The following is a 19,322-nucleotide window of genomic DNA, read 5'->3' on the forward strand; positions in this document are numbered from 1 at the left end:
TTTAAATTATTAGAATTTTAAAATTTTTAAATAGGCTTAAAGTTACCTTATTTTTCGGTCTGACTTGTAAAATTTGCTATTGATAAATTTACTTGTGTATTAGTTTATACCAAAATAATGAATTCTAATGTTTGTATATTAAATGATGAGTAAAAAATGATTTAAATTCCGTTAGGGTGATTAACGTTAAGTGAGTAATTCACTTATTCAATTTCTATAATTTGTTGTTTAATTGGTTAGTAAATAGTTTCTTAACGTGTCAGAAAGGTTTTTGGAAATTAAAACTACGCTAGTTTTGAAGGGGGTGAATCAGCAGCTATAGTTACATTTTTAAATTTATAAAGTTTTATTCTTTCATATTTGTTTCTGCGATATTTTAAAAATATATTGATCATTGAAAACTGTATAAGGAGACTCTGTCCATGTGAAATTTCACTAATTAAGCAAAACCCAGCAGCCGAAAGTAATTTCACGCAGTTTTTTTTAACCTATATAAGAGTGCATTATTTACTTTTTCATCGCCCACGTGTCGATTTTTCGGTGTTACAAACATAACTAATTAATTTGTCTATGAGTTGAAGTTTATGGGCCCTGAAATTGTGAAGTTTGATTCTATATCATAATGTATCAATAATTGCGCCTTGTAATAATGTATCAATAATTGATTAATGTATCAATAACATTAATGTAACTATAGCTGCTGACTATAATGTTAGCTGTGACTATAATATAGCTGTAACTATAATGTAACTATAGCTGTAACTATAGCTTGTTGAACTATATAAAAATGTAACTATAGCTGCTGATTAATGTATCAATAATTGCGCCTTGTAATTTTTAAATTAACCAGACGGAGTTTATAAGTATAAGCAAGCAAAATTTGGTAATACAAAGTGGTTTAATGTATTCCCGTTTAGTTTTCTAATAGTTCAACAAGTGTAAAATAAGTAGTCAATAGATAGTTACACGTAGCACTTTATTGTTTCCCAAGGTAAACTCACCTAAACGCTTTGTTGTGCTTGAAATATTTAATCCTAATATTAATTGCTAGCGTTGAAATGTGCATCGTATTTCAGTATTTAATAATATGAAGTAGCTATAATACTTAATTTTTAGAATCCTTGAAAGCGTTTGAGATATGTTATCAATTTACTGAATTTTATGTTACAGTTTTATAATTTTTTTTTTCAAATTTTATCATTCCTTACGAAAATGTTTTTGCAGAAATTCTAAAGAGAAAATCGATGCTAATTTCTTATTTTCTAACTTTTGATTCTTTTTAAACGTAAGGTTAAAGAATTTATTTGCAAAATATTTTTCTTAAAAAAACTGTATATCCTAATATTTCAACCTATTACTCCGAATCAATATTTTATATAAATTTTTAGTCTTATTTTATTTACTTCAATCCTTTTTTATGAAAGGAAAATTCATTTAACTTTAAAAAATTTTTTCTTGTTGCTGTGATTGCAGTATTGTTAGAAAATAGTATTCCTAAATCTAAGTTTTTGTAGTATTAATAACCAGCAACCATTAGTTTCGTATACAGCACATATGGACCTTCTAAATGTAATAGTCATTTTTTTTTGCTAGGAATCTATGTTTTACAATTTATCCACCACTCTTGGTAGTTTCATTTTGTTTGACAATGTAGGTAATGTCATTGTTTACTACTTCTCATTTAGTGTTTTAACATTTTTTTCTGCCAAGCATTTCAGACTCATTTTAAATTTTTAACTTAAAGCTTTTTTTTTCATGTTTAATTATTTCTCTATTTTCAAGTTTAATTATTAAACTGTATTACNAAGCATCACAGACTCATTTCAAATTTTTAACTTAAAGCTTTTTTTTTCCATGTTTAATTATTTCTCTATTTTCAAGTTTAATTGTTAAACTGTATTACTTTTCGTACAATAATTAAGTTTGCCAGGCTATTCGTAGGTCGGGAATTTTAATTACAATGAAAGAATACAAGGAAATACACAATAAAAAAGAATTATCCTACCCTCCAAAGCGTGCTACTTTTTTTATAATTAAAAACTAAAGGCAATTTAAGCTTTAATAATCGAATTTCTTGAAATATTTTATCTCCCTTACAACTTTCTAAATCTCATTTCTGCCATTATTTTGAACTCTGGTTATTTGCCTATTTTACGTCATGTTTCGTTTTTAAATTCAGGTAATTGCAGCGGTCAGCTCCAAAAAGGTTAATATTCGTGCTTCTTATTAATGTATCAAAACATATTTTACAAATTATCAAGTCCCGCAGTGAACTGATCGTCAAGACACTGTTTCCAATAGAACAAAAAAAGTCCTCGTCAAACTGTTCTACCGAGAAGTGCAAGACTTCGCGCTGGTCGTCTGGCTACCGAACCAGAGCCATCCAAAAATTGGAGATTGCATGTCTTTGGATCCTAATCGGGTATGTTCCCCAGACCGTCGCCAACAGCCAATTGTGCAGCTCTAGTGCGACGCAAGCCAACAATAAGAAACAATTTGAAAATTTTTTTTTTGGCAATAATTGTGGTGGTAATGCTAGGACTTCTTTAAAATATATATATATATATATATAATATCAGTGCAAATTTTTATTTAATTTTTCTCAAATGTTCGAAAAGTTCTGGTTTTTGTATTTTTATACTAATTACATAGATTTAGAAGACTCAAACTTTTGACCAGTTAAAAATGTTGATCTCTCTTTAAGACGTTTTTAAGTATTTAATTTTAGTTTTTTAAAGTAATATCACAATCTCCTACAGATTTTCATCCAGGTTACATGGAAAATGGATGTGGTTTTATGGAGAATATATCTGGGGATGCGACTACAGTAATGATGGTGGAAATATTTGCCTAAATGGATGGAAAGACACTTTATTTGGAGATGTGACTACAATAATGATGGTGGAAATATTCGGCTAGATGTTTGGGTTTATCTGGAGACGAGACAATGAAAATATTTTGCTCGAAATGCATCTAAAGTGCATATGACGAAAAGGGTGAGTTTTTTTCCTACATAACTTATATTTTAACCCTGGATACCTTTTTACGTTCTTATGATAAACTTCTTTCTCCAGTTTGAGGAATTAGGGCTGTCACTATAACACTTAAAAATTTTCAAAGAGTGCAAACGTTAAATACAGGGTAATTAAAAATTAATCCCAAATATCAATGTTTATTTTCACTCAGCAAAAACCTTTTAATGTAAAGGTTTGTTATGCGGTTTACGTGTAAACCTTCTAACCTCAAAACTAGATCTGTGACAATCAGCTCTATTCTATGCTCCTTACCCTAATCCAAAACCTTGAAAAACAGCCTTCTATATTAAAACCTTAAATCTAGGTTGACGTTGGGTTTTCAAGCGTGAAAAAAAATTCAATCTACATCAGGTGTTTCCAACTTACATGAGGCCGAAGGTCGTANACATCAGGAGTTTCCAACTTACTTGAGGCCGAAGGCCTTAATTAAAAACATCAGTCAAATGGATGGCCGCAACTTTATCAAAATTTTATATAGGACTCATTTTACGTTTAAAGCAACACTAAATATTACTGTCAGATTTTTATCATGTTGTACAAAACGAAAGTATTTAATTACAAATTAAAATAAGTAGATTTTTGACTTAAATTTTTTTTTTTCACCGTTGGCATGTTGAATTTCACAGAAATACCTAAAATATTGCAAAACTGATCTGTCAAATTCTTATTTTCAAATAAAGGTTATTTTTTTAACTCCTAAAAATAAAATAAAAATTATGCAAGTCAGCTGCCTTTAAATTTTAAGTGATTAAAATTAAAATGACAAATTTTCTTAACGCTATTTTTTTTAAAACTGATAAGTATTATCTGAAAATACTTTTATAAAAATTATAAATTATTATATTTGAGATCGTTAAATTTAATTGTTTGTGGATATTACATAGATTCTATTATTCAAAATAGAGTGAAGAAACTTGTATGAATTAAATTTATAAAGTTTTATCTTGATAATTTAGGAGGCATAAAAATAAGGTGCTGATAGTCGCATCTAGAACTTAGTTATTCGATATAAATTTAAAATTATTTGAAGGAATCCTTTTGAAAATTTTTAAAAATCCTCTATCTAGCTTATAAACATTCATAAATTTAAACTCCAAGCAATTTGCATTCTCTTTTAATTTGCAAATACTGGTAAATTTTAGTCTCAACCCAAACTTTAAAATATTTTTGCTCAGTTGAGAAGTCTTTGATGAATTGTTCAACTTTCTATGAACTGGCAGTAAAGTTTATTTCTTTTTCATTATGTTTAAATTATTAGAATTTTAAATTTTTTAAAAATAGGTTTAAAGTTTTTTTTCAGTTTGGCTTTTAAAATTTGCTATTGATTGACTTGTGTATTATACGAAAATAATGATTTCTGTTTGTATATTAAATGGTTAGTCTAAAATTATTTAAACACAGTTGGGGTGATTATTGAATCACAAACGTTGAATAATTCACTTATTCAATTTTAAGATTTGTTTACTAATTGGTCAGTAAATAGGTTTTAACGTGCCCGAAAAGTTTTTGGAAATTGAAACTAAGTTTCGAAAGGGTGATTCCACAGTTAGACGTTCTTTTAAAGTAGTTATGTTGATAAAATTATATGTGTTCATATTTGGTTCTGAGATATTCTCAAAATATTGACCATTGACAAACATATATAAAATTTATTATGTAAGAGAATATTATATTGAAATATTAAATATTTACGAAATGTTCACACGAATGCTTCACCTTGAGGATAAGAATCTAGTTAAGGTAAACAAATAACAAAACTCATTTTGAATTAAATAGTTTCTATTGAATATGCTTAAGACTCCCACATTTAGAAGTTCATGAAAATTTTTAAAGCTTATTTTAATTTTATATTGTATAACCGTCATTCAACAGCAGACCCAATTTTTGGGTTTACTGCTACCAATGTTCAACTACGCAGCCTTTTAATTTTGGACCGAATCTAGAAGACAGGAAACTTTTGGATCAAGTATTGAGGGGGGGGGGCGGATTTTCCTTCGTAGAGGACTTTTTGATGGAATTAACCCGCATTTGCGTTACATGGAGAGGAAGACCAAAAGAACCTTCCACGGTTAGCCTGAGGGTAATGTGACTGTAACACATGATTTATCTACCACTGAGGATATTTTGCATCAGAGTTGTGGTTGGGGCAAGTTTGGAACGAAATTACTGTCAACCAGCCGTTAATGGATTCGGGTCCGGTTCACCACATTGGAAGGCTAACCCTTAAACCCCCACGGCTGAGAACCAAGAACTTGGTGTAAAGTAGACGCCATATTTTTTAAAAATTTAGTAACAGCATAACTTATAATTACAGTCCATAAGGTACAAAAGAGTCAGCATAGTTAACTTTACACTATACAACAGAGGTGGCTAAGCTCCTTAATAGTCGAGCCAGTTTTCAAAATTTAAAATTTTTCGCGAGCTGCAATTAAATACGTATTTAAAAGGTATGCATAAAAAGGTATTAAAAATTTTTTCTGCTGAAATTATATTTATTGAAAACATATGAACAAAAGTGCAAAATATATGTATTGAATTTTTAAAATTATAAACACATTTATTTTACTTTTAATAATTTAAAATTTGGTGAATAATTGGTGACAGCAGTTCTTAGTAATTCTTTGAGATGCTGGTAAATACTGATAGGTGTTTGCTGAAAACTTCTTTTACCGTGTGTAATTCTGTGTGAAATCTTGTCAAACCTGGTCTAGATATTTTTAATTAAATTTAAATGGTGCAAAAAATCAGTAAATTTGTTAACATATAACACGGAGTGTTAAATTAAATTTTAAGAAATTTTCAATTAGAATTTCCACATCTATTTCAATTTTTCAAGATTTGTTTTATGTGCAATCTTACACAATTTTTATAAGTATCACATAAAGAAGCAGTTTTTCATAAAGAAGCAGAATTTTACCCCTATGTTACATTGGCTTAAGGGTCCGTTTTCATCAGTTTTTTACATAAATTTAGCAAAATCCAAGTTATATTCTTTTATTGTAAACACTCGTGTAATATTAGTGGGATTTTCGGGAGTTTAATTAACGCTTTTTTAGGCTGATCACTGATAATAGAATTATCAACACTTTGATTTTGCACAATGTCAATGTTTATAGTTTTTGATTTACTAATAGAGGTTTTGAGGCTTATCTCTAATTTTTGAATGTCGTCATCCACTTCGAAGAGAGGCCTCGACTTTCTGGAAATCTTCTTCCTCTGCGATTTTGTAGTAGTCGTCCTTTTAGCGTTTCGAATTTCTGTTGGATACTAAGCACACCAATTGAGCCTGGAGCTCAGAAATGTCCATATTGTCTTGTCCTTCTGTGAGGACATTTAGTTTCGTAAGCTGGCTTTTTATGCTGCCACGCTTGCGGTTTAAGGCCATGATATTTGCCATATTTTAGCGGGATGAATTTATTAAATTCAATCTAAAGCGTTTCTTCAGTATTCCATAGGTTCTGGATCACCTCCGGTTCGCTTAGGACCAAAATGTGCGGAGGGGTGGCGTAAAAATAAAGAGAAAGCGTTTGTATAAAATGAGTTTATTTGCGTTTTCCTTGCGGGTGTAGAGCGTAGACTGTAATGGCGTACAAACATAGACAGCTTGCCGAGTTGGCGTATTTACAGTGTGCCAAGGGGAGATGCTCGAACACCAAGAGCGTAACTTACAAATACGGAACATAATGCTTAATTGATATTTTGTAATTTAGTTTTAGACGGAAGTGTTTTGGACGAGAAAAAACTCCTTTTACCTTGTGTAATTCTGTGTGAAATCTTGTCAACCCTGGTCTAAATATTTCTAATTATTAAATTTGAATGGTGCAAAAAATCAGTAAATTTGTTAACATATAACATGGAGTGTTGAATTAAATTTTAAGAAATTTTTAATTGGAATTTCCACATCTATTTCAATTTTTTCAAGATTTGTTTTATGTGCAATCTTACACAATTTTTATAAGTATCACATAGAGAAGCAGTTATGATAGATGAATTTTACCCCTATGTTACATTGGCTTAAGGATCCTTTTTCATCAGTTTTTTTATATAAATGGAGAAAAATCAGTTATATATTCTTTTACTGTAAACACTCGTGTAATATCTACCCGGATATGATGAAAAATTCTTAAAATTGTGTTATTTCTAGTTAATACCAAATCGCGAAATTCATATAAATGTTAAAAGATATAATTTGAAATCAATAAATGATGTCACCAAACTCATTCCATTCAGGAATATTTTCACAAATCTTGTCGTAGTAAGTTTTTAATAATGACAAAGTAAGTCTCAAATAAATGACATTTTTTGTTTAAAAGAAGTTCGATTTCCAATTTGTTAAACATTCCACAAAAACAAGTTTGTTTCTAGTTATATCTAAATTTTCTCAGAAAATTTAGATAAATCTGTAAAAGAAATAATTCTATTTCTATTTGCTTTGGATTCAAGCCTTCTGAATGTTGTGTTTCCTTAACGAATTTTAAGAAATATTGTATACGTACATCCTAAATGAATGACTATTGCTTTATATCTTATCGTAATAAGTAAAATTTTATTCCGCGACATGGCGTCCTCTTATGGAAATTACAAATTTTAGTAAAACAGCTACAAATGACAAACTTTACTGAAAGTGGTGTAAAAGAGTATTATTGATGTACGGAAACTTCTAGATCAATAGAAGTATGTATGGCGCTTCACTACACCTAAATATAAAGTCGTAGCCACAATTTTTTGAGTTTAGATCACTAATTTTAAGGATTTAGCATTTTTCCCTTGCTTAGGAAGTAACAAATATTTTTGTTTTCAGAATGGCAGATAGGAACTACTGGTTTCATGTATTCCTTCTACGATAAACTACATGGAGATTTATCTGCTACTTATCTGTCATAATTGCAGCGTTCAGGTCTTCAACATTTATTTATGTTCTATTGACTGGTCTCGTATCTTCGGTGCTTTTCATTGCAAATTTCATTGTTATCTGTAAGATGTTAATTTTTAATACAGATTTTATCTATAATAATTTCTCTTGTTTTTGAAAAGTAAATTAACTATGTAAAAGTTTATCATTGATAAAAATACTAACTTAAAAAAAATTAGATTTTGGCTTTAATATTTAAAAAAATTTTTGCTGGAATTTAAGGTATTCGAGAAAGCTTTAGTCTTAATTTTCTTACGATGATTTATTTTTTAAGCCTTCTGCGCAAACTTACAAAATTTCTAGCAAAATGTTTTAGGTACATTTCTGTTAAATGCAAAAGAATTATCTGCCATATTTCTATCTTCCTCAGGCACGCAGTTTTCCTAAACTCTAAACTATTCTCGTCGCTTAGCTTTATTGTATCACTCCATTTTTTTAAAAAAACTGTCGCCGCCATGATACCAGTAATTTAAAACATTTGTACTGGACATTCACCTTGTACCAAGAAAACTTGTGAACCATATTTTTTAGAATGCTTAAAAATTCCGTTATAAAAAAAGTTTTAATAACTTTAGTTTTTAGTTTATTCTTTTACATATTAGCGTGAAGTAGAATGGGGCTTTTCAATCAGGAACTTCTATACCAAATATTATAGTATCGGTACTACAATGCTAGAGTGCTTTAGAATGATCTAAGCTTAAATTTTCTAAATTTGTATTTATTTGGAGAGTAAATTTTGGCACAATTTAATTTTAACAAAAACCTGACGTTCAAACTTCAAAAAAGTTACTTAAATACAATTTTTTTAAATTAAAGAGTTATTGCTATATATAATTGCTTAATTTATGAATGTTTTTTTACAGTAGTTCGCAAACTATTTAAATTAACTTTTAGTATTCATGCTAGAACATTCAAAAATAAAATCTCTAAAGAAATTCGCAGACATGTCTCGTTTCTTCTTTATTGATGCATTAATGGTTTTGTAATAAATCCCTTTAACTGAATTTAGACGGATCCACACAACTCTATACACCAAAATTGTGAGAAATAAAATTTCTAAATATTCTCCTCCCCTGCACTTTTCACGGATTCATAACTTGGAATCATAAACTTGACATTGAACACACACAAATCATAATGTGCTATACTATTCTAAATACAAATTTAATAGATTTAATTTAAATTTTTAAATACATTGAAAAAATATATTATTTGTATACTGTAATATAAATTTACTTCTCGTGTGCAAAACTAGATTTATAGCTAAGTAAATTTTTGATATACAAAGGAAGGAATTCAGTCTTAACTTAATAGAGGAATGTTTTACTCTCTAAGCAGAGGGAGATATAATAAAGGTGCTCATTAAAAGGAAAACAGGACTTCAAATTTTAGGTTTTCTAAATTAATTGTATAATTGAGCATATTTTTACTGTTCTACATGCTTTAACTTGCAGTTAAAGTAATTAATATACGAACTCTCATGCAAAGGTTTATATAGACTTAGTGTAGTTAAGACCGATTATAAAATTTAAATAAAAATTGTTATCGAAGTAACTGCTTGTTTTTACATCAATAGTTAAAGTCTGGATATATTATCTGGATAATTTAAAAAAGTTGTAGCCATTTACGAGTTAGAAGGAGGAAAAATTTTCAACTTACTAAACTGATTTTTTTTTTGAATGAGTATTTTTTGTTAAAGTCCTTAAAGGCTGTAACGTTTATATATTTAAAGAAAAATAAAATTCAAATATTTTTGTTTGGCAAATTTTCAGGGAAGTTTAATGTCACTTATTTTTGCTGCTGAAGTAGAAAAATAATCCGTAATTTACTAATCACTTAACTTACCTTAACATTTTACATCTAACACTAACTTGCTGCTTCAGTAGTGGAATAAGTTTCTTTAAATTCCCCTAAAACAGCAAATATTATGCAGAATTGAGTAAAAAGACTTAAAATTAACGGTATAAAGAAAATTTCGCAAAAAAATCTATAAAATGTAATTTTTCCCGAAACTTTTGGTTTAATAATATTCCCGTTTTGCCTAAATTTTAAGTTTTTCTTTCTAAAAAGTAAAATATTAGCATGTAGAACAGTTTTTATTTTTTACGAGCACAAAATAGTGAATTCCTTCATAAAATACTAAACAGCAGTTTAAAATCTTTTAAAGCTTATTAAATTTTTAAATATAATTAAATGAAATGATTCTCTTTAAAGAAACTAATACTTGAAAGTTTACAAATTTATTATCGTGAAGGTGTAGTACATTTTGTACCTTTCCTAATTGTTTGTGATTTTTTTCAAATTGCATCTTCGTAATATCTTGCCTGATGTAATATTTTGAGTATTTTAAAGCGTTGAAAACAGTTTCAAGATAAAAATGCAGTTCTATCTTAAAGTTCTATTAGTTAATTTTAACTGTAGTACGGAATTTTCACTAATAAAAGCTTTAAAATTCTTAAAAAGAAAAGGTAAAAACAAAATATTAAACAATTATAAGAAGCACATATAAAACAAAATGCAAATATAGCTGTCTACAAGGACTACACATTTTCTTAATCGTCTGCACCCCTCGTCCGATACCATATTTTCCTCTAATATACAGATTTTTACTATTTTCAACTCTGCAGAAAGAATCCAGTCTAAAATTTAAAGCATTATTAGCAATCAATGAATTATACTGTCTTCTGTCTTAAATCTCTATAAATTTTTTTAAAAAAATAAGGATTTGTATTAAAACAGATTGCTGCGTTTTAATATGAAAAGTTATGGAAATGCTTTTATTAAAGTTTTCCCAAAGTTTTCGAAATTTCTAAAAGGCTGAACAAAGTTATTATGAGCTAGTATATTATGTAATGGGAAGTAGAATAAGCTCTGGTTATATAAAATTTCATAACAATTAAATTAATTTTTAAAATGTGCCTGCTCTCTTTAAACATTGAAAATTTGATCGAATTAAGGCCATATTTAGGAAATTACTGCTCTTTTTCTATTCCAGTTTCGTAGCTCAATCCCAGCACGAGATCAGTTGACGAATGATAGAATTTTATGTCGTTTAATTCTGTAGTAATGTTTTAAGACTACCTGTTCTGGAAATCTGTGTGCCTGAGATGTTAAGTTGAAATTGTATACTACTAGAATAGGTAGGTAATGTTTTTTAATAAAGGTATGAGCTATATATATATTAAAATTTTGACCGAAATTTTAATTACAGTGAAATTTAAGTTAAACGTTTAAGTACTTTTTACGCAAACGTAGTTAGTTTTGACAGATAAGCTTAAATTCTATAAAATAAACAGCCAAATTACAGGACGATTACGGTTCTTAATTTAAATAGAAACACCAGGATTATACACAGTTGTATAGGTCTTCTTGAAGGGGCTTTAGAGCGAAAGTAGTATCATTCGCGCTCCAAATATTAACTGTTAGTTTGATAGCAGGAATACTGAACAAATTTATCATCGGTGCATTACTCAAATCTACAATCGCAATTTGACATTTTTAAAAAGAGTAACCGAAAATTCTCTACGCTACTAAATTCGAGGTTAAAACTTAATTGATATTCGTAGACTTCTAAACACTATTAATTTAATTACTATTAATTTTTCGAAATTTTTCTGTTTGATTTGGAGATTGATATAGCGCTAACATAAAAGCTTGTGTAGGACGGAAAATTTTGAAATTTCTGAGCAAGTGTGGAGTTCGAATTGGTGGCGGCAGGTCTGCTCCCTCTTCCCCACTTGTACGTTGCTGTACGTGAAAACTCTCCGCTCTGACGTACTTTAATTTAGAACGTTCTTTATGTTTAGAAATTTATGTCTTCAAAGTGAGATATTGTAACTTAGAAATTGAAGTAAAAGCTGGATAAAAAACAATGTTCAGTATTCAAAATAAACTAAATTTTAATTAAGTTTTATGATAATTACCAAAAAGAATAGCATTTGCTTTATACAATGCGAACTAAAGTGAATAAATCGTAAATAAAAGTATGTAGAAAAGGTCGTACTATAGTTTTGGGTACTACAATGCTAGAGTACTTTAGAATGATCTAAGCTTAAATTTTCTAAATTTATATTTATTTGGAGGGTAAATTTTGGCACAATTTAATTTTAACTAAAATCCGACATTCAAACTTCGAAAAAGTGACTTAAATACAAAAACTCTTGAATTAAACAGTTATTACTGTCTCTAATTGCATTATTTATGAACTTTGTTTTACAGTAGTTCCCAAACTATTTAAATTAGCTTTTAGTATTCATGCTAGAACATTCAAAAATAAAATTTCTCAGAAAGTTCGCAGTTAAGTCTCATTTCTTCTTTATTGATGTATTAAGTTTTGTAAATAAAAATCCCTTTGACGAAACTTAAACGGATCCACACAAAATTCTATACACCAAAATTGCGAGAAATAAAATTTCAAAATATCGTCTGCACTTTTCACGGATTCATAACTTTGAATCAAAAGCTAGACTGAAATTAACTTAAACATGGACAGTGAACACACACAAATTATAATGTGCGATATTACTTTGAATCCAAATTTAAGTAATTTAATTGAATTTTTCAAATACATTTGAAGAAATATATCATTTGTATACTGTAACATAAAATTAAAACTCTCGTGTGCAAAACTAGAATAAAAGCTTGGTGAATTTTTGAAAAACAAAGGAAGGTATTCATACAGAGCATAATAGGGGGAGATTTTACTCGCGAAACGCAGGTATTATAAAGATGCTTCTTGAAAGGGAAAAAAAATTCAAATTCTAGGTTTTCTAAATTTAATTTCGCATATTTTTACTGTTCTACATACTTTGACTTGCAGTTAAAATAATTAATATACGAACTCTCATGCCAAGGTTTGTATGACTTAGTGTAGTTAACGCCAAATATAAAATTTAAAAAATTAATGTGAAAACAAGCAGTTACTTTGATAATTTTTATTTAAAAGTCTGGATACATTATCCGGATAATGTATCCAGTTGTAGACATTAACGTGTTATGAGGGGAAAAAATTTAAACAAATTAACTAAAACTATTTTTTAGTATTTTTTTTTTTTTTTGTTAAAGTACTTGAAGGCTATAGCGTTTTAATATTTAAAATAAATAAAACTCCAATATTTTTGCTTAGCAAATTTTCATAATTTTCAGGACGTTTAATGTAACTTAATTTTGCTGCTGAAGTAACAAAATAATTCCTAATTTACTAATCACTTAACTTACCCTACCTTAACATCTAACACTAACTTGTTGCTTCAGTGGTGGAATTAGTTACCTTAAATTCCTATAAAGCACCAAACTTTATGCCGAATTGAGTAAAAAAAAAAATTTAAAATTAACGTTGTACAGAAAATTTCGCAAAAAAAAATTATAAAATTTTTCCGAAAATTTTGGTTTGGTTTACTAAATTTTAGTTTTTAGTTTTAAAGTAAAATATTTGTATGTAGAACAGTTTTTTTTCTTAGAGAATACAAAATCGTGAATTCCTTCATAAAGTACTAAACAGAGCTTAAAATCTTTTAAAGTTTGTTAGGAAATCGTAATTTTTTTAATATAATTAAATGAAATGCTTATTTATAAAGAAACAAATACTTAAAGTTTACAAAATACCGTAAAAGATGCAGTACTGCATTTTGTACCTTTCCAAATTGAGTTTTTTTTTTTTTCAAATTGCTCCTTCGTAATACCTTGCCTGATGTAATATTTATAGTATTTAAAACGTTTAAAACATCCTAAAGTTAGTTTTAAAATAAAAATGCAGTTCTATCTTAACGTTCCAATAGTTAATTTTAACTCTAATTCGCAACTTTCGCTAAAAACCTTTAAAATTCTTAATAAAGAAAAACAAAATGTAAAGAAATTATATAACAAGCACGTAAAGAACAAAATGTCAGTACAGTATTTTCTTAATCGTCTGCTCCTCACTGCCGAAACCGTATTTTCATTTAATATGCACAGATTTTAACTATTCAACTATGCAGAAAGAATCCAGTCTAAAACTTACATCATAATTAGCAATCAAGGAATTAATAACATTGTATCGTGTCTTTTAAAAGTATCTTCATTTTTTTAAAAATAATGAGATTTGTAATAAAACTAATTGCTAAGTTTTCAATATTAAAAAGTTACGAAAATGCTTTTATTGAAGTTCGAAACATCTAAGAGACTGAACAAATTTATTACGAGCGAGCATATTATGTAATGGGAAGTAAAATAAGCTCTGCTTGTATAAAATTTCATGACTGTTGAATTGATATTTAAAATGTGTCTTCTTTCTTCAAACATTGTAAATTTGATCGTATTAAAGCAGTTTACAAGAAGGGCTATATTTAGGAAATTACTGTTCTTTCTCTATTCCAGCTTCTTATCTCGACTCCAGCATTAGATCAATGATAGATTTTTGAGTAATTTCCTACTGTAGTAATGTTTCTAATAAATTCTACCTCTTGTGGAAATCTATATGCCTGATGTCTTAAATTGAAATTGTGTACTGTTAGAATAGAGTTTTAGAAAATAAACAGCTGGAAAACAATTACAGGACGATTACGGTTCTTAATTTAAATCGAAACACCGGGATTAAAGGGGGGGTTAGAGCCAAAGTAGTATCATACGCGCACGCACGCAAAATATCAACCGTTAATTTGGTAGCAGGAATACTGAATAAGTTAATCATCGATACATTACTCAAATCTAAAATCGCAATTTGACATTTTTAAAAAGAGTAACCGAAAATTCTTTGCTCTACTAAAATCAAATAGTTTTTAACTTCGTCGACTTCTAAACGCTATTAACTTAATTACTATTAATTCTTTGAAATCTTTCTGTTTGATTAGGAGATTGATATAGCGCTAACAAAAACACTTGTGTAGGACGGAAAATTTCGAAATTTTCAACAAGTGTGGAGTTAGAAATGGTAGCGATAGACGGCCCTCTTCGACCTCCACACTCGTTCAGCAGTTTCGAAAGTTTCAGATTTCCAAGTGTAAGTTGCCGTACGTAAAAACTCTCTACAGTTATACTTTAATTTAGAACTCTCTTTTCGTTAAGAAATTTAAGACGTCAAAGTGATGTATTGTAACTTAGAAATTAAGGAAGTGAGAGCTGGATAAAAAAATGTTTAGTATTCAAAATTAACTAAATTATAATTTTTAAGTTGTATGAAAATTGGTTTTAAACGACTCGAGATAACGGTAAACTAAGATTTGTATGCTAAAAATGCGTAATTATTAAAGTTATCGTACTTTCTTTATATTACCTTATAATCGGCCTAAAAATGGTAGTAAAACTTTTCTGTAGATTTTGAAATTTTAGCAAAGTGTCTGTGAAAACGAAAACTTTAACAATTAACTCGTACTTTTATTAAAATCTTGTGAAAACAAATTCAGTTACCGACCTGAGTGAGTTTCATTAAATTGCATTTAACAGTTTTGTTTATTCAAAATTCTAAGCACTTAGAAAATTTCTTTAAATTAACGATTTTTTAAGTTGCTAATTTTTTATTTTTAGGTCAATTAATTTAAATATTTTTGGATCAACATATTTTAAAATTGTGTTTGGGAAACCTGAATTTTTTTTACAAACAAGAGAAGGTTATGCCGTGCATTAACTTGTAAAGTGTACATTTTATTTCATTTACTTCTAATACTATTTTTAATTAAATTCTACTTAAAAATAATTATTCAATTATATCTTTTAGTTTTTCCTAAATATTTTGTATCAGCTAAATTAACATCGACTTAAACTGTATATATCCACTGCTTTTTAGGCTTATGTAATCAGTCTTGTCTTAGATATCGAATGTGTAATCTATGTGTATAGCATAAAATGAAACTTATATTATAAAATATGTACCTAACAGAATTCATAAATTATAATTTTTCATAATGTAAATGTAATATTGATGCTACTCTGATGTGTTAGATAAGAAATTTATGTATTTTTATTTTTGAAACTCATTAATTTGTGAGCTTTTGACACTAAAATTAATCTAACACGTATATAAAAAAATTTATTGGTGTAAAAATCCTGTCCTAACTTACACCAAACTATAAAGTATAAATTTGAATATATTGCTTCAGTATATTTACTATGATAAATCCAAATCAGTTCTGCATATATTTTTAAAACAAATATTGAATATATATAATTACCAATCAAAATGTAAAATTTTTCTAAATTTCTGACAGTTTAAAGTGTTGTCATAATCGCAGCGTTGGTTTTATTAACAAATATAGATAGAATTTATAGAGCTTCGATTTTTATAACATGCTGTAAGACTTTAATAAACAAGTCTTTTTTTTACAAGGATCTAAAGTTTTTAATTTATAAGTTAACACATTTAGTTTAAAATCAGGATTTATACTGTTTATTAATCACTGCTTTTAGTAATGTGGAAAATTAGTCAAAGGAAGTGAAAGTGTTATAATTTCTAATACTAAATTTTTCCAGGAGCAAATTAGTAGTAAATGTTTAACGAAAAAAATTAGTGGTAAATGTTTACATTGTATAATTGTATTGAACTAGTGTTTGAAACTTCTTACAGTAATTGAAAGAAATTTTACTCTGATATTTATACTATATATCATAAAAGTATTTTGGTTATAAATTTTTAGTTTTTTGTAATGCTAGACTATATTAAAAGATAAATTGTAAAAATCGTATCTGTACTGTGTATTTTATATTGAAAATAAATTAAATTTTTTGTTAAAATTTTTTGTTTTTATTGTGGTTTTAATTTGCAGATTAAGGAACGGGATTAGAAAAATTCTAATATTTAATACTCTCGCACAAAATGGAATTTTTGTGGTTCTACTAGAGTTTTTTTTTCTTTCTAATATATAGTTTGGGCAAAATTTGAAGTTAAGTGTACTCTTGCTGTGTGGCTCAGGATGTTGGTTGACTAAAGATTACGAGGGCACCTTAAATACTAAATATGTTTGCCCGAGCAAATCTGTTTAATTCTAGTTTCAAACTGTTTAGATTTTCCACAAAATGAACATTTTAGATTCCATCGAAATTAATCTAAGCATACTCTTTGTCAAACCAGAAAAAGAGTCTGCATAACAAAGTCTAATCAAAAGTTTTGGCACTTGTAATCTCTTAAGTGAATAACTCTTTTGATTTTTCCCTTAGAATGCAAGCTTCTAAATTCTCTTATGAATTTTAATTTTTTTTTCTCGGTTAAAACTTGTCACTTGTACGTAAGTCCAATTAAATTATCTTTGATTTTTAAATACAAGGTCAAAAATTTGCTTAAAAATTTCTTTTTGTTTAATCTTATAAAAATCCTTTTATAAATTATTTCTTGTGAAGTTCTGAGTTAAATTTTCAGCAAACATTTCAGATTTAATTTCTTACATAGTTCAACATAAATTCAAATTTGTAAACAGATTTTCAAACTTAACTAACGGTCGGTTAAGAGAGAACTTTTATCAGTTTTGAGTAGTTCAGGTGTTTCTGAAAAATTTTAATATATTCAAAAACTGCAGATTTTATCAAATCTATATTTTAATGAAATTTAATTTTCTCTTTAAACTACGTCAGTTTGACATTAATAAGGAAAATATAAAAGGACTTTAACTCGTGTTGAATAATTACAGTTGCAAGTTTAATTATCTAAGTTTGGATTATTTTTAACCTCTCCTTTAAAAAATTAAATTAAGGTATAAAAATTAGCAATTTGCGCGGTTATTCAATATTAAAAGCTCTTTAAAAATGCATAAATGTTTGAAATATGTACCTGCAATGTACACTTACCTGCACTGTAAAACAAAAAACGATGTTAGGATATTTTCTTCCATACTGATCTTTCTAAACTCAGTCTTAGGCAATTTGTCCCCTTTGCAAGCTTCGATGCTTTATTTCAAATAAGAGTTTTTCAATCAATAAATACTTTTTCCATTATTTTGTTTGCATAGTTTGCATAAAATTCTATCTCGTTATTTGCTAAATTAAAATTTTCCTTTGGTTATCTAAATCAAATGAAATACATTTTTTCTGAAAGTGCCGTCTTTACACTATTTGATTAAACTCTATTTACATCTTCTGATTAGCTCTTTCCAATTCGGAAGTTGTCGTCTAAAAATAAATTCTTCCGTTCTTTTTAAATTGAAAAATACTATTGTTTTTCTCATAAATTTACAAAGTTGATGCTTTACGATGATGCGAACACTAGTTAATTTTCGAAACAATTAATGCGATTTCATATTATTTGGGTTGTACATTATTTTGGTTGGAAATTATTTTAATATTTAAATATCTAATTTTTGTGCCCTGACTCATGACTCATCAATTAAAAATTCCTATTTGGTCATTTATAAATCAAAGAAAATATTTTTTCTGATAAAGTGTCTTCGCAGTTTAAGATGGAAAATTATGAGTTCATGCTTATATCAAAAAATAATAACTTTTCATCTTGCTTCTGATCCAGAAATTAAGTCAAAAATGAAAAGAATTTCACTTCTATTTCATCAGACGAAACTGAGTTATCAGCAATCGTAATAAGTTTGATTTGCATATTAAATTAAAAATATATTTAATAATCACATTCCAATTCCTTTCTGGCAAACAAACGGGTTTTGATCTTTTCTGGTCACCTTTCTCAGAAAGGATTCATTAGATTTTAAATGTTTTTCTCAAGTCCAATATATTTTCAAGATTCCTAGCCAATGCATTTTTATGGCTTCAACTTCGACAATAATTCTTAAATATGCACATTAAGAGTGCTTTAAATAATCTCTGGTTGAAAAATAAAATTTGTGAATCTGTGCCATCGAAAAGTGAGCATTCGGTCATCTCTGTGGCAGCACATGAGTTAATCTCTCGATGATAATTACAATATACTGAGCCGTGATGGCTCAGGGGATAGAGCGTTCGCCTCACGAGGTGAACCGGGCTCGAATCCCAGTCGAATTCCCCATCCGGCTTGCACCGCCCAGAGTGCTAACGTGAAATATCCTCAGTGGTAGATCAAGAGTTAGAGTCCCCTTGCCGTCAGGCTAAAAGTGGGAGGTTCTCGTGGTCTTCCTCTCTATGTAACGCAAATGCGGGTCAGTTCAGGTTTTATAATAGAAAGTGGAGGAATGTAATCTGGCCAATTTCTGGGTTGGGGTGTAGTTTGTCGGAAAAATATGCCATTAGGTTTAGTACGTAATCTTCCTTGTCACTCTTTAGGTCCTGCTCTCCATTGGTCATGCGGCTGTTTGTTTAAAGAGTTCGAATTCTTAAATGGTCGTTTCATAAACGGTTTCATGTGGTGTGCTTTCGATAGTTGCCATTGCGGTTTTGAAAGCGAATCTTGCCATTTCGGCTTGTACATTGGAGATTGCCACTGTGGCTTGGACTGTGGGTTTTTCCAAGGCATTTTTCCAAAGCTGGAAGAT

The 19,322-nt window shown here is 28.5% G+C and overlaps 1 protein-coding gene and 1 long non-coding RNA gene across 3 annotated transcripts in view; one reads left to right on the forward strand and one right to left on the reverse strand.

The window, feature by feature from the left end:
* The first annotated feature begins 2,627 nt into the window (after positions 1–2,627).
* On the forward strand, positions 2,628–15,418 carry LOC122271830 (uncharacterized). 2 transcript variants are annotated; one of them, XR_006226620.2, is made up of 3 exons: positions 2,733–2,996; positions 7,837–8,009; positions 10,943–15,418. It is a non-coding gene; the product is annotated as an uncharacterized lncRNA (long non-coding RNA). The 2 variants fall into 2 exon arrangements; XR_011636531.1 differs by lacking the exon at positions 10,943–15,418 and having other exon boundaries at positions 2,628–2,996; positions 7,837–10,655.
* A 3,569-nt stretch (positions 15,419–18,987) lies between these two features.
* LOC122271829 (uncharacterized) overlaps positions 18,988–19,322 on the reverse strand; it is a 15,470-nt gene continuing 15,135 nt past the window's right edge. The window contains exon 3 of the mRNA XM_043054346.2: positions 18,988–19,313. Coding sequence (XP_042910280.1) covers positions 19,103–19,313 — 211 coding nt within the window. The 3' untranslated portion in view covers positions 18,988–19,102. The remainder of the gene's footprint in view (positions 19,314–19,322) is intronic.

The sequence above is a fragment of the Parasteatoda tepidariorum genome, chromosome 4 (assembly GCF_043381705.1).
Source record: "Parasteatoda tepidariorum isolate YZ-2023 chromosome 4, CAS_Ptep_4.0, whole genome shotgun sequence".
Taxonomy (NCBI): domain Eukaryota; kingdom Metazoa; phylum Arthropoda; class Arachnida; order Araneae; family Theridiidae; genus Parasteatoda; species Parasteatoda tepidariorum.